Source organism: Egretta garzetta, unplaced genomic scaffold (assembly GCF_000687185.1).
Source record: "Egretta garzetta isolate BGI_Z169 unplaced genomic scaffold, ASM68718v1 scaffold85, whole genome shotgun sequence".
Taxonomy (NCBI): Eukaryota; Metazoa; Chordata; class Aves; order Pelecaniformes; family Ardeidae; genus Egretta; species Egretta garzetta.
Genome location: NW_009259718.1, coordinates 1,850,876 through 1,870,213, shown reverse-complemented (window position 1 = coordinate 1,870,213; position 19,338 = coordinate 1,850,876). Strand labels below are relative to the sequence as shown.

The 19,338-nt window shown below is 39.8% G+C and overlaps 1 protein-coding gene across 1 annotated transcript in view; it reads left to right on the top strand.

Annotated features, from left to right (window-relative positions):
* Positions 1–19,338, top strand: part of POLQ (DNA polymerase theta) — a 51,995-nt gene that overhangs the window by 18,564 nt on the left and 14,093 nt on the right. Inside the window, exons 11-23 of the mRNA XM_035894604.1 lie at positions 428–632; positions 1,540–1,682; positions 3,920–4,113; positions 4,421–4,545; positions 6,042–6,285; positions 7,080–10,240; positions 11,273–11,416; positions 12,042–12,238; positions 13,713–13,953; positions 15,025–15,218; positions 16,956–17,093; positions 18,488–18,662; positions 19,139–19,274. Coding sequence (XP_035750497.1) covers positions 428–632; positions 1,540–1,682; positions 3,920–4,113; positions 4,421–4,545; positions 6,042–6,285; positions 7,080–10,240; positions 11,273–11,416; positions 12,042–12,238; positions 13,713–13,953; positions 15,025–15,218; positions 16,956–17,093; positions 18,488–18,662; positions 19,139–19,274 — 5,297 coding nt within the window. The remainder of the gene's footprint in view (positions 1–427; positions 633–1,539; positions 1,683–3,919; positions 4,114–4,420; positions 4,546–6,041; positions 6,286–7,079; positions 10,241–11,272; positions 11,417–12,041; positions 12,239–13,712; positions 13,954–15,024; positions 15,219–16,955; positions 17,094–18,487; positions 18,663–19,138; positions 19,275–19,338) is intronic.

Genomic DNA, 19,338 nt, shown 5'->3' with positions numbered 1-19,338 from the left:
TATGGCATTTACATTTATTAAGAGAAAACTTCAGTCTGCTGAAGAGCCTTAGGAGATCTCCTCCTTCCTGGTTTGTTTTTTGTCTTCAGAAAATTGCACTTTCTGTTCTAATGTTTTAAAAGTATTTCACAATATTGGCTAAGCAAAATGCCTGGGGCTAGTCTCAAATCTAAATTGCTACTATGTGTATGCCTGCTATCAAAATAAGATTTTATAATTCATTCTTTCCTGTAGCTTAGTCCTCTTCTATCTAAGGTGTCCAACCTCTTGCCAAGAAGAGGCCTTAAAGGTTGTCAGTTGCTTTGCCTCATGTTTCTCTCTTGTACTGGTTCTTTAAAACTTAGATATCTGATGGATCAGTCTCTTTGATCTGATGTTCCATCATACTACTTCTCTGGCAATATGAACAAGTAGTTTTCTTCAACAGATCATAGTGGGGGGAGTGGCCAACACTCCAGATGATGTGCAGACCTACGCTTCTTGCACTCTTCTTGCATCCAGCTTGAAAGAAAGCAAGTGGGGAGATGAGAAAGCACAAGACAACGTGCAGCCTGCGCCTATTGAGGCATGTGTGACTTGGCTGCTGGAAAATGAATTCATTCAGGTTCTGGATTCCGGCAGTGATGCGAAAGGTAACATTGATGTTCTTCCCAGTGATTTGAGTTAGCAGTTTTGAATCAGTAAAACTTCTGCAGGTGGGTAGGTGTTCAGTGTAACTTTATAATGAGGACTTCTGTGCAGTTTTGGGTTTATTTTAAAGTATCATGTGTATCAAGATTTTTTTTTTTAGCTTTCCGAAGAGTGTCTTTATACCTTCTTTAACATTGTTTGCACACATGTGTTCTTGGAAGGCCTCTCTCTGCATATCACCTTTAAGACTGATGCATCCTAGTCTACAGATTCCCCAAATATTTTTAAACAAGGCATACTTTTACTACAGGATTTGTGCACGTTAACTGTAGACTATGACTTTTGTCTTTCTGAAGAAGAACCAGTACATTGTAAGAGAGTTTAAGTCTCTTCTATAACTGCTTGGTGTACATGGTTGCACTTTTTCCTGATTTTGGCTATTTTCTTGAAATGGCTAAGATTGGGACTCTTACAGTAATAGTAAGAATCCCTGTTACAGGTTAATTTGTATGTCTCTTTAAGAAAGATGATAGGAGATATTTGGTGTTCCTAAGAAAGAAATACGCAAAATGATAACTGCTAGGCAGGATAGCAGATCAGATTCCAGTGGTTTTTGTTCAAATAGCTGTCATAACAATTAATCTGAGGAGTTAAGAGAGATCCAAGCTTGTGATCTGACCTCTGAACAAGGCTAGTTCAGACTTAGGCAAATCTAAATCTTTTATTTTTTCCATTTTCCTGCCTTTAGAATGGAGAAATATGCTATTTCTTCTTGAAAAAGCAGTTGGGAAAAGCTAGTAGAATTGATATCTATAAAATATATTGCAACCTTAAAATGAGATATAAACTTGCGCTTAAATGTTTCTCTATGTGTTTTTTGGTTTTGTTTCTTTGTTTGTTTTTAAACAGCAAAGGTTTATCATCCAACACATCTTGGCTCAGCTACTCTTTCCTCTTCTCTTTCACCAACTGAAGCTATGGAAATCTTTGCTGACCTGCAGCGAGCTATGAAAAGTTTTGTTCTTGAGAATGATCTGCATATTGTTTATTTGGTAGGTTTCTCATTCTGCGCTGTGTATTTTGTACTAAAACTATGGGAAGGAGAGAAAGCACGGTGTCTATTGTGTAGGCAGGTGCTGCATGTCCATCTAGGACCATTTTTGTCATTCCTGACTTCGAAAGATTTCAGAACTCTGTAAGTTTTGGGTATAGGATAATGGTAATTTTTCTGGGACACTTGAAGTCGATGAAACAAATTGGTTTTGTTGTGTGTTTGGGATCAGCAGGCTACACCTCAGGTTACTTTTGGAGCCTGAGAAACCTTTTGGGGTTTTAGCATCTGTTTTGCCTACAGAAAGCCTCGAAGCACTACACTGCTTTCTTCCTATGGGTGGGCCTTTCTTCACTTCAGTAATAGTGAAATTCATCTCTGATTTAGTTTCCTCGCCTGGTGATGCTGCCAGGGCTAACTGAAGGAGTGTGATAAATCTTTTGAGGGGAAGGTGTCCCAAAGTTTGTGAAGATTTATGTGCATGTACACTTAAAAAGCTAAGCAATGCTATTTAAGACCTTTGGAGAGGAAGCCATGAACCTGTGAAGATTAGTGAGGAAACAAGATGGAGCTGCAGTGAACATCATTCATGGCTGTCAGAGGCCCATCGTGCCAGAGGCCCATCACCTGAAATTTGACAGTTGTCTTTAGCCTCCTTATGTATAAAGTATGTTCTCTTTACCAGGCTGATAAATCAAAGTTAAACTTTGGGCATCATACCTGAAAAAAATAGTTCACTCCAAGAAGAATATGTTTGCAGTTACAGGAGTTATTGAGCTAGGGAACAGGGGGAGGCAAGAGATTGAGGGTGCCTGTCTCTGCTTGCTGCATTCATTAACCTAGTTATTGGCTGATAATGATGGTTTGGGTTTTTTTGCATCTACTAGTGTCCCATATGTACCCATATCTCTGTTTTAGAGGGCCACGTTATATTTTCTTCTATTTCTACTAGGCAAAGTGGACTGTTTTGTGTCACACACCAGTGAATTTTTTCCCTGTTTGCATCTCTAAAACAGAAAAAAAAAAAGATGAATTTTGTTCATGTTCTGGGGTACAGACAGTAATGGAAATATTTTTTTCTTTACCCTGTAATTTTTAATTGCAGCAGCTTGTCTAATGTTATTTTAAAACAAATATGCTGTTGAACAAAATGTTCTTGAGAGTCTCTTCCATTAAGCTAGCCTAAACCACTTTCTTGCAAGCCTGTTCATTTTCAAGGCCGAAGGTTTGTTTACTTTTGGTGGCTTTTCTTTCTTTTTTTTTTTTTTTTAAGAATTGTTCTCTGTGTGTTCCTTGTGGGCTACAAGGAAATGATCTGCTATAATGCTTTTTAATTCTCTTAGGCTTGAATCTTTTACTTGTACAAATGAGCAACTGATCTCCAAGGCCTTAGGAAAGTTGATTAAAACAAGTAAGTATTTGCTAGGCTAGGAAAAGTATTTTCTTTAAAGAAAAAAAAAACCCAAACAACAAAAGACAATCCCCCACCTTAATAACTCTTGTTCTTCTCAGCAGATGAAGGGGACATGGATAATTTACAACTACGTAGGCCTCTGGTATTCTGTGATATGTTAAATGCTCCCCCAAAACTGTACTTATTTTAAAAATAATTAATCTTGCAGTATACCGATATAGGTGTGAAGACATTTTGTCTCTTCGTACTGAAACTGACTCTATGCTGACCGAACAGTAACAGAATTGTTTTTCTGTCTAAAAGTGTCTAAAATGCTCTTGATGGCTTTTTTGTTAGTGTTAATAAAAGCTGAGTTTTCTTGTACTCCAGGTGAATGAAAGCTTCATTGAGTTCTTGCAAAATCTGTGTTCTGTCCTCATCTATCAAATGCCGTAGCAGTGGTTAATGTGGTTGCTAGTGGTTTTAGGAGGCTGATAGGTATCTGTCCGTTTTGTTAAAAAAAAATAAAGTTTTATTTTGTTAAAGGAGAATGAAGATGCAGCTTAAAAATCTAGTGGCTTGGATTTAGGGAGCAATCTGACAAAGATTCCAAATTGTTTAATCATTAGAGTACCCATATGAGTCAGATCTTATCAGTACAGATAATAAAAAAACTGGGTTAGAAGAGCTTCTGCTTTCTTCAGGGTACACGGTTATGACTCAGTGCCTGAGAGTAGTGCGTAGGATGCTCTAACCACATTCCCTAGGCTGTATTTTTGTTTACCCAGAACTCTGTTCTGTTTGTTTCTCTGAAATGGATTTTTGCATTCTCTTATTTTCTTTAGGTCACTCCAGTGTATGAGGAGTGGACCACAATTGATTGGTACCAGTTTTTCTGCTTATGGGAGAAGCTGCCTGCCTCAATGAAACGTGTGGCCGAGCTGGTGGGGATTGAAGAAGGCTTTCTGGCTCGCTCTGTAAAGGGCAAAATCATAGCTAAAACAGAGAAACAGCATAGACAAATGGCCATCCACAAAAGGTAGCTACAAATGGATGTGAAACGTGCAAAGACTAGAGGCTATAACATGCAAGGGGACAGGCTCTGTGTCTGTTTTCAGAAACTGGTTGTCTTGCTCAGTGAGCTGATAGCTCAGAGAACCTGGATCTGATCTGCTCTGGACCAGGAACACTGCTGAAGTTTTTGGAAGGCATCTTTCTTGTTTCTTTCCTGCGCTGTGCTATAGTACCATTTTGTCCTGTGCTATCACAGTGCATCAGTGCATTTTACCATGTACACTAATGTGCCCTGGATGATGATTTTATTTCCATGTGTACTTTTTCTAAAGGTTTTTCACCAGTCTTGCCCTTGTGGATTTAATCAGTGAGGTTCCCTTGAAGGATATGACAAAGAAATACGGCTGTAGTCGTGGCCAGCTTCAATCCTTGCAGCAATCTGCTGCCACTTATGCAGGTGAGTTGTCTGGGTAAAAAAAAAAAAAACCCAGGAGTCTTAGGGGTAGTCTGTTTTCTTTCCTTCCAGATATGGGGATAAGATAGCCACAGTGTGGGTACTAACAACCATCAGTCTTGTAAAACCACTTCCAGCTTTATAGCTTAATCTGTGGTTGCCCCTGCTTTGAGATGGAACCACAGAGTGTGCTGTGGGAAGGGGGCCAGCTGAGTGGAATCAAGCAGCGCTGTAGTGTACTGAGGTCTGTGGAAATCATCTGTGTACTGTGCAGGAATATATTTTTTTCAATACTAAGTATGGAAATCAAGTACATGTCCATTCTGAAGCTTTGTTCTATCAGGGAAGAGTACCTTTAAGCATGTGTAAAGTTTGGGGTCTCTAAGACTTAGCGTGGCTTTCTCCTGGCTGCAAAGTTAATTGGCCAGAAAGTGTAAGTTTATAGTTTTCAAAACAGAGTGAGTAGTTTCTGGGTCATTTATCACCAGATAACAAGAGGTCACATAGCTGTCACCTTTAACGTCCTTAAGAGGGCTGTGTAGGAGTAGAAGTAACAGCCTACCATGTGACTGAGATTTTTTTTTTCTATTGCCTAAGTCCTCCATTACTCCATAAGTGGGTCTTCAATTTTTAAGACAGTTTTAGCTCAATTTGCGAAACCCAATGTGTGGGCTGCAGCATGAGTCAAAGCCCCAAAATGAAAAGGTCACGCCAACTGATGCAGAGTAGTTTAAATTAATTCTGGTAGTATAAATAACTTTTTGTTGTAGCAGTTTCATAATTCTCTATTCCCAGTATTAATAATTTTCAGCAATGAGGTAGCTTAGTTCAGGAACAAAAGTAATTTGGGAAGTAAAATGAACTGTGGATGTGAGATATAGGTAAGAGATATGATAAAAGTTGTATTCTATAGTCACTATAAAAGTAATGAGGGATGCCACGTCTGTCAGTTATTTTCATATTCTGTAGATGCAATGTGTGTAATAAACTCTTTTCCCTGTGCTTTCCCTCCTCCCATGTGCTGGGGACTGCATTTGTAACCTTTATCACAGGCTTTGCTACCTCCCATAATACTCTCAGTAACTGAAGTTCTGCAGGCCAAGTTCTTGGGGACATCAGTACAGGCTTTCCTCAAAGATCTGTGGCTTCTCTTAGTGCCTCTCATCACTATTTTTTCTGTCTTCTTTTCTTCAGTGTGTTTGGTTCACAGGAATCCTGTTACAGGATATGCATGTGCTTCACACTTTCAAGACTAGCATCTTCAGAAAAGCAGTTGTCATTCAGAATTTCTACCTCACCGATAAACTAGTTAATTCTAGATTGAGTTCTGTGAGACCAGCTATAATCATAGTTATAATAAACATGAGTTAGTTTCTGTAAGTAATGGGAAAGTGAGAAATGTAAAGTGAATGCCTATGCAGATGAGGGGGGAAAAAATGGATCCAGCTTAGTAGAACTGGAGCTGGAGTTAAGACATTGATGTAACTTCTGTGTTCCAGGAATGGTAACGGTTTTCTGTAAGCGACTGGGCTGGCACAACATGGAGCTGTTGCTCTCTCAGTTCCAGAGCCGCCTCACTTTTGGGGTTCATAGGGAGCTTTGTGACCTGGTACGAGTGTCTCTGCTGAATGCACAGCGTGCTAGGATGCTTTACAATGCTGGCTTTGTCACAGTGGCTGATCTTGCTAAAGCCAGTCCTGATGATGTGGCAACTGCTCTGAAGAACTCAGTACCATTCAAAAGGTGAGAAATCAGTAAGTCCAGAAGACAAGTAAAGGAGTTTGTTTGTAAGGTGAAGGATTACAGGATGAAACCCGTAATTAAATATGGCAACCTTTTGGGACTTGGTGCCAAAAGTTAGTTAGAAATAACTTGTAGGTCTCTGTGACTGATCACAGTCATTCCATGGTTACTTTGAAATTAAGAGAACATCTTTTATTTGGAATGTAAATTTGTGAGACCTAAATTTTCTTCTTGTTCCTCTTTTCAATGCACTGTTTTCCTGGGTGAATTGTTTCTGGAGACCTTTCTGGAGACCTTTTGCTGCCTCTAAAAGGCAGCTCCACCATGTGATCAAATGAGTTGACCATTTGAGATTATCTTGTGACTTTCATGTTAATGCACTGATAAGCTTCCTTGATCAAGTACCTGTTGGACTGTGCCATGACACCTGTCTGGTTCATGCTCCTGAAGTTTCCTTCCTTTGGAAAACAATGCAAGCAGGAGGATTGATTCTGACCTGGGTCTTGCCCTAGTAGGGAGTTGGACTCATCTGAGGTACATGTTTGGACACAGAAACTTGGGAATGCTTCTGGGGTATGCAGCCAGTAATATCTTTCATTGACATCAATTCACATACAGAAAACTGAAATAGTTATTTCCTTTTAAGTCCATTGTATTTTGGATATAGTGCTTCTGTGAAGCTAGGAAGCTGTGAAGCTAATTGAAATGGGAGCGGAGCAGAATAGTGCCAGCTCCTTGTGTCGTTTGTTATTTTCTGTGTGAATGTTTACCTCAGTCTGTTACCTTTCCCATAGTGTTCGTAGGGCTGTGGATGAAGATGAAGAATCAGCAGAGGAGCGTCGGACTGTGCGCAGCCTCTGGATGGCTGGAATGAAAGGCTTAACTGAAAGAGAAGCAGCTTCCCTCATTGTGGAGGAAGCCAGGGGACTTCTCCAGCAGGATTTGGCACTGATGGGAGTACAGTGGAACCCAGAGTCTTTTCTCGAGTCTGATACATCCTCTATGATCAGCAGTGAGTCAGAACTGGAAGACAGACTACGTAGATCAAATGGAGAGCTGTCTTCCGAGTCTCCTAGGGTGTTAAACAAAAAAGGGTGCAGAGTTCAACATTGTAATGGCCTTGGTTCTCAGACTGGAAACTTATCAAATATTAAAAAGGGTTATAAAAGACGACTAAGTGGTAGTACAGAAAACTCCAGATTTGAGTGTGAAGTTCCAGGCAGGAGAGAGGCTCGAGCAGAGGAAGGCAATGATGATATTGTGTACAGTGCTAGAAAACGTCCAAATATGTGCAGAGAAAATGAAAACAACAAAGAAATTTCTCTGGTCAAAACCAAGACAGATTCCAGGAGAGCAATTCCAGAACTCCCTACTGAACAAGTTAAAACACCAACATTGAGAACAAAGTTTTCAGCCTCTAGATTGATAAAAAGTACGGACTTGCATTTAAGCCGGACTAGGAACAAAAATACTGCTTCAAAACTGCAGAGGTCACTTGTTGAAGATTCGAATACACTTAGCATAGACAGACAAAAGCCACCTGCTTTCCACCCCACCATCTCTAAAGATATTTTATTTTCAGACCAAAATAATAAGGAATTTATGGAAACACGGTCTATAACTCATAAAGTCTCAAATTCTGTACAGATGGGGGGAATTAATCTTGGGAGGAAAGATAAAATGGAAGGATTATTTACAGAGCCTACCACCACTAATGAAGGCATGCCTAAGGGGAGAGCATGTTTTCAGGCACCTGTTACATTGCAGGGTACTCCACACATCATTGTGGAGACACGTAATATTGTAGAAAGTCTAGCAATACCTGCTAGTGCTAGGGCACAGGGAAATAAAAATACTGATGATAAGCAGAATAAAATTAATAAAATGCAAGCTGATGCTAGCTGTGCTGAGGTGATGACTGGTAAGCAGCAGATGGCTGTAGACACAGATCACTGTAGTGTAACCGCTGGCTGCTGTGGAAGTGGACATGTCCGTAGTGGGATACGGAAGCCTGTGCGTTTTTGTCCTGGTGAGGATAAATCCTGTCATATTAAGATTCAGAAAGGTGGCAAAAATGGGAGTGAAAAGCCCGATGGAATACTGTTACAAGCTGGAGCACTGCAGAATGCCAACAGTCATCCTAAGGATTTTCTGAAAGACTCCCTAGTAAAATCCAGAGGTGTTTGCAATGCAGATGATGTTCAGAATGGTCCATCCTCTGATCTGTTTTCTGACTCTAGAGACTTTGAAGACAGCTTCCAGTTGGATACTCAAACTGAGATGATAATAAAACAGGAGGGAGCAGCTGGAATCACAGGACAGCGGGGAATACAAGGTTCAGAGCTGGCAGCAATACCACAGCAGGAAATCTCCAAGAAACTAAGCACTTCACGGACTGAGAATGCTACTGATGAAAGGCTGGCCTCAACAGTTAGTAAACTGGACTTACCGAGTCTTATCACAACAAATAACATTACAAAAACCACAGCTCAGCACTGCAGTAATAAAGTTTTGGAGTCTGGAGGTCTTAATTTACAGCCTGTAGTGAAGGAAATAGAATCTGCACCTTGCCTTAAAGAAAGCGATTTCTCAGTGACTGACTCCCAGCTACACAGTTTTCTACAAGATTACCAGACCCAAAATTCAGTGAAAGGGGAGAATGTGTCTAAAGACCTTAATAAAGCAACTTCCCCTTTTGGTAGGGAGCGCATTGTACAAGTAGAATGCAACCCTGTCCCCGAAACAAGCCTGAATATGAGTGATAGCTTGCTGTTTGATGATAGCTTCAGTAATGTCAGCGACCTTTCAGCTGTTCACATCACAGAAGCTGACAGAAAGGACCCTGTGGAGAAGCAAGAGGCTTTGCTTCCTCCACATGGTCTTTTGCAGAAGCTAAGACCTGTTCAGAATAAATCTGATGTCAGTGGCAATCAGAAAGAATGTGAGGATCCTGTGCAGCATAATGACATGTCTCTAGCATTCTCTGATCTCATAGCTGAAGTATTAGATCATGCAAATTCCCCATCTTTTCTGGAAGACCTTCCTTCTGCATTTTGTGGTCAGCCAGGATTAAGAAACCCAGTGACTTGTAACAATGACTCCAGACCAAAGGAATTAGGAGGAGATCAAGGTGAAAAGGTCCAGAGAAGCCAGCAAGTTTTAGATAAGAAAACCCATCCAGTGGTGTGGACTGAACACTCATTTGAACTAAGCCCAGGATTGCAGGATATGTTAGACAAATGGCCTAGTCCCTCAGGAGTTGAACCAGTTTCAGTAAGCTCATCTTTGAAAGGAAAGTTAGTTGCTCCTGTTGTTAATCAAGAGCTGGATCCAGTTTTTGAATCTGACTGTTGTCAGCCAGAGCCTTTGCCCACTTGCCAAGATTTAAAAAGCTCTTTCAAGGTTAAAGAAAACAAAACAGAAAACTTAGATCTTCAGAAAACAGACTGCATAACACTTCCACTCAAGGGATGCGACAGAACATCCTGTCCTGCACCAGATAGTAACGGGTTTATTCCTCCAACACCCCCTAAAGAGCTTTTTCCAGAGAGTTCCGTTTCTCTCTCTGTGAAATGTGCAAGGAAGAGACAAGTTGCCTGCACAAATGAAGGGCAGCCAATTCAGCGAGAGCAGAGTAGTGAGGGCAATGAAGAGCAGCAAGTTAAACCACTCCAGGTCAATCTTGGGAGCATAGGCCCAATTGTGACTGATGAGATAAAAGATGATTCCACTATTGACCAAGGCTTTTCACTGCAGCTATCTCAGGAGGTTTTCCCACTTGTTCCCTTAAGTGCTGAAAGCTTCAGTATTATTGATGTAGCAAGCGACAAAGCACTTTTCCAGACTTTTGTTGCAGAATGGAAGGAGAAAAGCAGATTTTCCATCTCAGTGGCATGTGAAAGAACAAAATGTCTTTTGTCTCCCAAATCAACGATTGGCGGCAGATTCAAAAAAGGTCAGTTCTGTGTTCCAGTGCATTGTTTTGTGAACAGCAGGGTGGCACCTTCAGCTTAAAGCAGGAGTAGAGAAGGAAAGAGTTGACAAAAAAGGAGGAAAATTACTGATACTAATTGAATATTGTCAGTCTCAGTAAAGCAAAGGAGCTGAGTAGAGAATGGAGACTTGGTGTCAAGCATTTCATTGGTAGGTCTTTGGTATAGTAATGAAGTGTTAGCAGCTTGTTTGTATGTGAGAGCATCTAAATATTCTTAACATTTCATTGTGTATCTAATTTTGAAATGGATATGTGTTGCGCAGTCCCTTTATCATGTGTATCTTTCCATGTCATAAACAAGTTTTAGTATGTTTTAAAATGAATAATGTATTTAACAGTAAACTGTACAGATTGTTCAGTGTCTCCACTGAGCAGTGTTACTTGTGGAATTGCCTCTGAATCAAAGTTAAATATTTTTGAGCTTTTAAAAAGTAAATTTGGTTCAATATATGCATGTGTGAAATTCACAGCAGTCTTGGGATTGTTGCAATATTGCTTCATTGTTTTCCACAGAAGTATTCCTATGCTGCAGTTTGCTGCTGCTATATAAACATACCTTCCTTTAAAATAAGAAAATTAAGCAGAGTTAGATTCTTTGCTGTCATATTGCCATAACAATAACAACAAAATTTCTGAACTATCAAAATATGTTTTTGACAGACAAATGTGAAATGTTTTTCCTGAGTGAAAGGAGGGAATACATATCTGCCTCAACTCTTGAAGAGATTGCTAGGAAAGGCCAGAGTTTTGCAGGGATGCTATATAGGTGGTTGTTTCTGTCAAGAGAAAGTTTTGCTATTCTAAACGTGTTGGTTTGGGTTTTTTTTTCCCCAAAAGAAACACAAATTTTTCTCCCTATAGATAAAAATGAAAGTATATATTCACTTTTAAGAATTTTAGGCTCAGCTGTATGTATTTACATTTTCAGGATCCAAACCCTTCTGTATTTATGGATGCTATTTTATAATTGTAACTTAAAAATTATTCCTTTAGTAAGTTCTCCTCAGTGGATGCAAGTTAAAGATGACGGATTTCCCATCCAAGGCTGTGAAGACATCTTGGTAGTCGGACTGGCAGTATGTTGGGGTGGAAAAGATGCCTACTATATCTCTTTGCAACAGATACAAGACGAGACTGGTAAGTGAGCAGACAGGCTGTGCTGTTACATGATACTGCATCTCAAGAAAGCACCTTCAGCAGATAGGTTATTGGAAGTGGTTTTTGAGTGTCCCATGCCCAGCTCAGTTGTGTAATGGAATGATTTAGCCATATTGTTCAGCAGTCTTAAGTGTTGAACACCCTTGAACATGTTGCCTGGGGCTACATCAGTGCTGCTATATAATAAACCCAGGTAGCTGGCTCAAGCACTGGACTTCTGAGCGTGCATATTGCTAACATGTTAGCTTACTCCCATGTTTTCTTTAGCTTACTTGCTATTCTCTTTCAATCTCTTGTAATCTTTGCTCTCCAGAACAAATCTGACACTTGAATGCTGAACATAACCCAGTCTGTGCTATGTGGGCTTGTGGCTAGGGTTTGATTTCTGGCTCTCCTTCGCTGAGTAGTACAGACACAGCATATTGCTTTTGGGACCCTTGTCTGATTTGATAAAACACATAATATTGGTATAGATTTATTGTTATTTGTTCACAGTCCAACTGTAGTTTTTGTGCTTTAGGTGATTGCATTCAAGATTTTTCTCTTACCTTTCTTATCATGCAATGAGTAAAAAGATGCTTTTTGCTTGTATCTTTTGCCTTAGAAATCAGTATGAGTTTGGCACCGCCACCTTTGGACAAAAACCTACCTGTAACAGAGAGACTGTATCATCTGCAGCTGTACCTGCAGAAGAAGCCCAAGCAGGAGCGCTCACTTGTCATGTACAACTTCATTCAGCACTACAAGACTCTGGTGATGGCTTGTGGCATCTCCTTGGAAGGAAGTTTTGAGGACCCAAAGGTTTGCAGGATTAAGAAATTTAGCTTGGGTAAAACTACTAGTTTAAACACACCAGTGGAAAGACAGGAATACCTTCTGGTGCTTTCCCTCTGTTAATTAGTTTTGAATATGCACACCTGTCAGGGATTTAGCAAAGCTTTCTTTCAGTGGGAAATCTAGAACAGTATTTAGAGGACACTTCTTTTGCTAGTGCATTCATGGTGACTGCAAGAGAAACAGAGCAGGTTTGGTGATAGGTTAACATGCTAATCTTTCACACCAGATTGCTTGGGTGGGGAGGATGAGTTTAAATCTCTCCCTGTCCCTGTGGACAGGGCTGAACTTTTGTTTTCTTGCTATAAGAAGCCTGGGACTAAAATGTCAGAAGTGCTTCTGGTCAGATTATTGATGCTGAGAGCAGAAGGCTTTGTAAGCAAAAGATTTACCTGCTGTGTGTATGGACCACCTTGCTACCACTATCTTCTCAAAACAAAGTTTGCACACAATTCAAAAGGTTCGGGTATCATTTGTAACTCAAATGAAACACCACAAAGAGGTAAAAGCACCTTCTTGTCCTTGTTAGGAAAAGCTCTAGATGCATAGAAATTTCTGGTGCTGATTTTTAATGCTTGCGTCAAACTTGGCCTCAACAGCATCGTGGCAATATTAAAGTCTGCAGGTAAGGAGCTAAGCTGTTCAACACAAGGGCAAACTTAGCTTTTCATATCAATATATAGCTTTAGGATAAAATTAAAGAGCAATATAAGTAGAACCTTTCCCTGCACTGTTCCATATATTAAATGGAGTCATACTCTTATTTGTTCATTTTAGTGATGCGATGTCATGCATACACGTGCATCCTCACCTCCCCTGCCCCTTATATATATATGTGGTTTTTACCCTCTGCTTGCATGGCAGAGACAGTGCAGAAACCTGCGTTTCATCCTATTTTGACACAAGAAATTGAAATATAGCTATAAGCAAAATTGCTTTGAAGACAGTGGGAAGTATGAGGCTTACTGAGAATAAAATTTGCCTTGCAGAATTCCTGGTACTAGTGCTGATGTGCAAAAAATAGGAGAGCTCAGCATGACTAATATTCTAGATCAATAGCAAGTTCTGATTTTTACAAAGTCAGTTTTCAGATTAGACATGTTTTGATCCTGATGTTCATATTTAATCCCCTTTGTGTTAGGTTTTAATAAATGAAAAAACCTGAGGACAACAGTTTGAGATGTGTTTGTTTGACAGAGGGTAAGGTTTTCAAATGTGCAGAATTAAGTTTGAACAAAGAGAACAAAGCTTTTCAGTGACTTACACACTCTTGAGGGTTTTATCTGAAATCATGTAACTTTTCCACAAATTATCGCAGTCTGCCCGCCAAATTAAGAAAAACAATCTGCACTATAACCTTGCATTAACTCTCAGTTAAATATTTACATTGTATTATGACTAAAATGGAAAAAAGGTCTCATGGAGGTCTCCCTTTTTTAAGGTTGCATGTTGGCTGCTTGATTCTGGCTCTAAGGAACGTACACTTCACAACATGGTGACTAACTTTCTCCCCAACGAGCTACCTCTACTGGAAGGGGTAGGCACTGGCCAAGGGGTGCAGAGCCTGGGGCTTAGTGCCAGCGGAGATCATTCTGGGCGGTACAGAGCGGCAATAGAGTCTGTGCTTATCTTCAATGTCATGAACCAACTCCATAATGAATTACAGAAGGGAAATCTGACAGGTAAAGAGAGCTCCTCCGCTTGGGGGCGAATATGGAGAGTAAAGGTGGCTGTGTTATCATAGGCTGAACGATCAGTGAAGAGAGGAGATTTGGAAGTTCTTATCTATGTGGCAAAATATATTTTCTGTGGCAAAATGCTGATTTGTTAAAAGAAAAGAGGGAACTTCCCTTGGAAGTACACCTGTTTTGTCAAAAAATTAAATTAAATTTTAAATTAAAATATAATTTCTATATCCCAAATATCTACCAGTTCCACTGGTTAAGGCAACAGCAGAGTCTATTTTAAGTCTCTGAATCAAGGAGATCTTTACCTCCCAGGCGAGTACCCTGGACATTCTGAGGGGACTTTTGGGTCTGTTTATGGCTTCTCATGAACATTTTCAAAAGCTTTTGTATTTCCTTGTCAGAAGCAATCCTCAAATGTTTTCTGAAGGAGATTTCTTGCTCTTTGTCCTGCCCATGTAGTATTGTTTGCCATGTATGCATTGTGTCCATGAAACTTTTGTGATCCCATAGTGAATGATTTGCACCAATATTTGCTGAGTGCTTGCCTCTTTTTAAAAACAAACAAACCAATCTCAAAAAGCACATACATATTGTTGAGCTTTATGACTGTTTCCCCTAAATTGTATCCAAACCCTAAGATTAAGGTCCAGTCTCACTGAAGTCTATTAGTGCAAGTTTATTTATGATCGTAACAGCTAAACCTTAGAACATTTTTAAAAGATGGGTGTGGTGGAATGAAAGTGTGTCAAGTTGAAAAGCTTTACATTAACCATGTCTGTGGTTTATAAAACATTGATATACAGAGATGTGTATTAGAAAAAAAATTCCCAGAAGTTGTTATTCTCTTAAATACTTCTGTGATAAAAAACTCTGGAATACTTCTTATTATGAGATATTTCAGAAACAAAAGTATTTAAACTAAACTGTATTAAAAAATTTAGTATGTCAGGACATTGAGGATTTTAAAAACTGGGGATTCCCAATTTTTTTTATGAATCTGTTGATCTGCAGTTGATCTGTTTTCGATGTTATAAAGGGTTTTTTTTGGGTTTTTACTTGCTACAGAAGTATTTTCTAAAGTGGAGATGCCCACCCACTATTGCTTGGCTCTGCTGGAGCTGAATGGCATTGGTTTTAGCACAGCAGCATACGAAACCCAGAAACAGGTCATGCAAGCTAAACTGAGCGAGATAGAGACCAAGGCATATCAGCTGGCAGGCCACAGCTTCTCCTTGACCAGCCCTGATGACATTGCAGAGGTATGTGAGGGCTGGGGTGGGAGGGGGAGAACGTTCTCAGAAGTTACCCTCAAGAGGCTTTTGCTTAGACTTAAGGCAAAACTTTCTTGGGCAGACTGCGTATGAAGAAAACACAAAATGCAAATTGAACTCTGCTCAGAGTTGATTTGTCTTTATGCTCATGATGAGCTTGCTGCCTGCAAGATTCAGTGTGTCTCATGCTTGTTACTGATCATCCTGATTTCTGCTAACTTCAGCAGCCATAAAGAAGATAGAAGTGGAGATAAGCATGTTGGAAATAAAAACCAAGTGGAAATAAGCATGTTGTTTGTATAGGACCTTGGCTTCTCATGGTGCATGAGATGATCTGCCAATTAAATGGCTTTTGGAATATTTTGGATGAGTGGTGTGGGACTAGAGGAGCTTTTTTGCAATACCAGTATTCTTGCACACGAGTTGTGTTGTGATACCATGTAGTCTGAGTCTATGACTGGTTGTACTGAGTAAGTTCCATTGTTGCCCTTGTCCCTATACAGGCATGAAGGAGGAGGAAAGGCTGTTTTAAAAGTTTTGAATCAACTACTGTCTGTTTTTAAGAACCTTTTTGAGAACCTATATAGAACTGATTTTTTTTTAAAGCCTAAGAAACAGACTTCTATGTAAATTAGCAACACTTCTATTCCTGAAGAACTTTACTATATATTTTTTAATGTATGTTACATGGAATCATAGGAATAGTTTATAATTGGTGTGTATGCTTTTTTCCCATTTATTTCTTCTCTGTATACCAGTTTCTTGCTGAGGCTACACTTTATATGGAAGTAGTTAAAATTTGCAACACGTTTGCAGCCATCACTAAAAGAAGTTCCACAGAAATAGTCCCCCTTTGTTGCAAATGTAGAAGTTTTACTCGGTAACAGCAGTCTGAGTTAGAACTCCTGAAATAATGCTCGGCTCCAATTTCACTCTGCTTTATGGAAAAGGGGAAGGAAAGTTTTTGCTGAAATGCTCTTCTCTGAACTAGAGAGGCTTGTTTCTCATGTGGAAATTTTGTTAGGAATCATGTCAAGTACCTTGAATAGGTTAGTAAGGCTTTACCCTTCTAATTTTGTGTCAGTAAAACTTTTGTGCTACGTAAATGTGTGAGAGAAAAGCTTCTGTTCCCTACTGCCAACTGTGAAATGAAACAGAATAGCTGTTCAATGGTGTATAACACTACAGAGAAACATAGAATGAAAAATGAAGAGCTGTGTTGTATCTGTCAACAAGCGAGCATATACCTCATTTTCCAGTTCTTGACAATTTTTTAGAAAAACTAATATTCTGACTATTCTATAAAAGGTACTTGTGACCACCTCCTCCTATGTCATTCATGTTGCTCTGAAGCCTGCTCCCTGCTGACACTTCTTTTTTTCACCAATGTTCTTCTTGCTTTTAGTCGTTTTAACATCACGTTTTATTACGGTTGACTTTCAGCAATAACCTCACTTACTGGATGGAGTTAATTACCTTTTCTAAAAACATACCTCTGAACTCAAATTTATAGTGTTTAGAAAATTAGATTTTTAGATTGCATTTTGTAGTTAATTAAAATGAGGAGGGATGACTTTGATAGCAGAGATCTTTAATCAGCTTTTAATTACCAGAAGCATTTGTACTATCCTTTGGTTGGAACAAGCTGTTTAAGTGCTCAGTTGCTTTTTGTTTTCCCCTGGGAGTAGCTTGCAGAAACTGATTTAAAATGCTGGCCTCTTTCAGGTTTTGTTCCTGGAGCTGAAGTTGCCACAAAATGGAGATGTGAAAGTTCCAGGGAACAAGAAAACTCTGGGTTACACCAGAAGAGCAACCGCTAAAGGAAACAGGGTTAGGCTGAGCAAGCAGTTCAGTACGACCAAGGTACAGTAAAGTCTGGTTCTAGTCTGAAAGTGACTGTTAAAATAACTCCTTCTTACTTCACACGTCTGCTGCTTGGATACATTGGAGTTAGGTATACCGACTTCAATGAAAGTAAATTTTTAACTGCCTTTTCCTCCTCCAGTTACCGCTGGAATTTCATACTGGATTGTGTCTTCTCTGTTAGCAGAGTTATTATCTCCTCCTACTCTCCTGAAGCCTGAGTGTAGTGAGGACATGACTATAAATAGCAGGCTTCAATGAGAATAAATTGGGCAGAACTTGATTTCCCAAACCACGTGTAAGACCAAAGTAGCACAATAATTTTGTAAAGCCAATAGTAGAAGAATTTTTCAATGTCGGCTTGAAAGATACTTAAATACCATGGTGATTAAATACAGTATTTTCTCTGTCTGGTACTACCATATCTGTATTTTGTGCATTGGAGAATCTGTCTTGAGAGTGGCTGATCTGATGGCTTATCAAATTTAGTATATCAAAAGCTTGTATATATGTGAAGGCTGTTGACATGTTTGCCAGTTGATAAATATTGCGGTGCTGCATTAATACCAACTGCTGCAGGCTAATGGGTGCTCTTGGCAGACGAGTGATATTAGCAGATATATATGTTCCCTGTTTTCAGGACTCATTAATCTGTGTTGTTTTCTTAGTTTCCCCTTGTTCAGTGTAGTGAGTCCTTGGAAGACAGGTATTGATTTCCGAAACTCAAGTGGCAGTGAAGAAGTGAGTTCGGTGGTGGTGGCAGAGCAGGGAGCAAGAAGCGAAGTGAGGATTTCCTCCTGTTGTGATGTAGAGGGATGAGGCTGCAGCTGCCTGCTGCATACAAAAAATGTTATTTTGAGAAATGTTTGCACGCCTCTGTCTTTTGAAATTCTTGTTAGTCCCTTCATATTTCTGATTTAATTGAAAGGATTTGATTGCTAGTGATCAGCTTTGTTTTTCAAGGAGCATGGTCAGGGACTTCATTTTATGTGTTCCTAGTGTATGGACAGGAGAGAGCAGGGAGAAAAATGTGCAAGAAGATGGAGGAGGAGCATTAGTGCTGGGCAAGAGGAGACAACATAGGGCATCTGTGGCAAATGAGGCTTTATCTCATCATTTCAGGTGATTTATTGGTTGAGTGGTGATGAGGATGCAAAAGTCCAAAGACAAGTGATTGCTGCTGCCTTGTATGTAATAAAGCTGCAGCTGTGTCTCATGGTGCTTTGATTGCTCAGGTGTAGGTAGTCTAAGTGGAGGGGATATCTTTAATTTTAAGGCAGTGATACTGGCAGCTCACTGTGGTTGGAGTTTCTTTTTCCTGCAGAACTGCAAAAAATTTATTTATAAAGCTTTTAAGGCAGTTAATTATAGTTGTGCCCTTTTCTCCTCACAAGGACGTTTTGGAGAAATTAAAGACACTTCACCCGTTGCCAGGGCTGATATTGGAATGGAGGCGGATCAACAATGCCATTACTAAAGTGGTGTTTCCACTACAGAGGGAAAAGCGATTGAATTCTGCACTGGGAATGGAAAGGATATATCCAGTGTCACAGACTCACACAGCTACAGGTAAAAGAAATGTGTGCAAAGTCCTCTCTTCTTACTGATTTTTTTTTTTTTCTTTTTGTATATGTGTGTGGGCAGCTTTTCTATGGGGAAAAGGTAGGATGTGCTCTACTTCAACCAAATGAAAATACCGAAATACCTGTTTCACACGAATCTGCCCTAAAAGTCTAGATGTATTAAAATAGCTTGTGTGTTCACTGAGAAGTACTATTGATTTCTTGCACATATTATCATGTAAATCTCTGACTCCAAAAGAGGTTCTGGATTTGGGAGTATCTTATCAGTGATACAGAAATGCTGCAGGGGAACCATCTCAAGCCCATTCAACCCGAATTATTTTTTCTTTTCTTCAGTTTTCTCAGTGGTTGTGTCCTGTCCTGCCCTCCTGCCCCTTGTTTTTTGGAGATGCAGATGTGTGTTCAGCTGTGCTAAGTTAGACTCCTTTTGGACCCCTAGTTCTGCCTTGTCTTCCTTCCCAGGTCGAATAACCTTCACAGAGCCAAACATCCAGAACGTGCCAAGAGATTTTGAGATTGAAATGCCAACTGTGGTTGAAGAAAGCCCGCCTTCCCGAGCCCATGGAAATGTTAATTCTTGTGCTGTTTCTGGGAGCAGGTAGGAGGATTTTGGCAAAACTTCTGCCTACTCTTCTGATCTTAATGTGGTCGAGTTGTCAAAT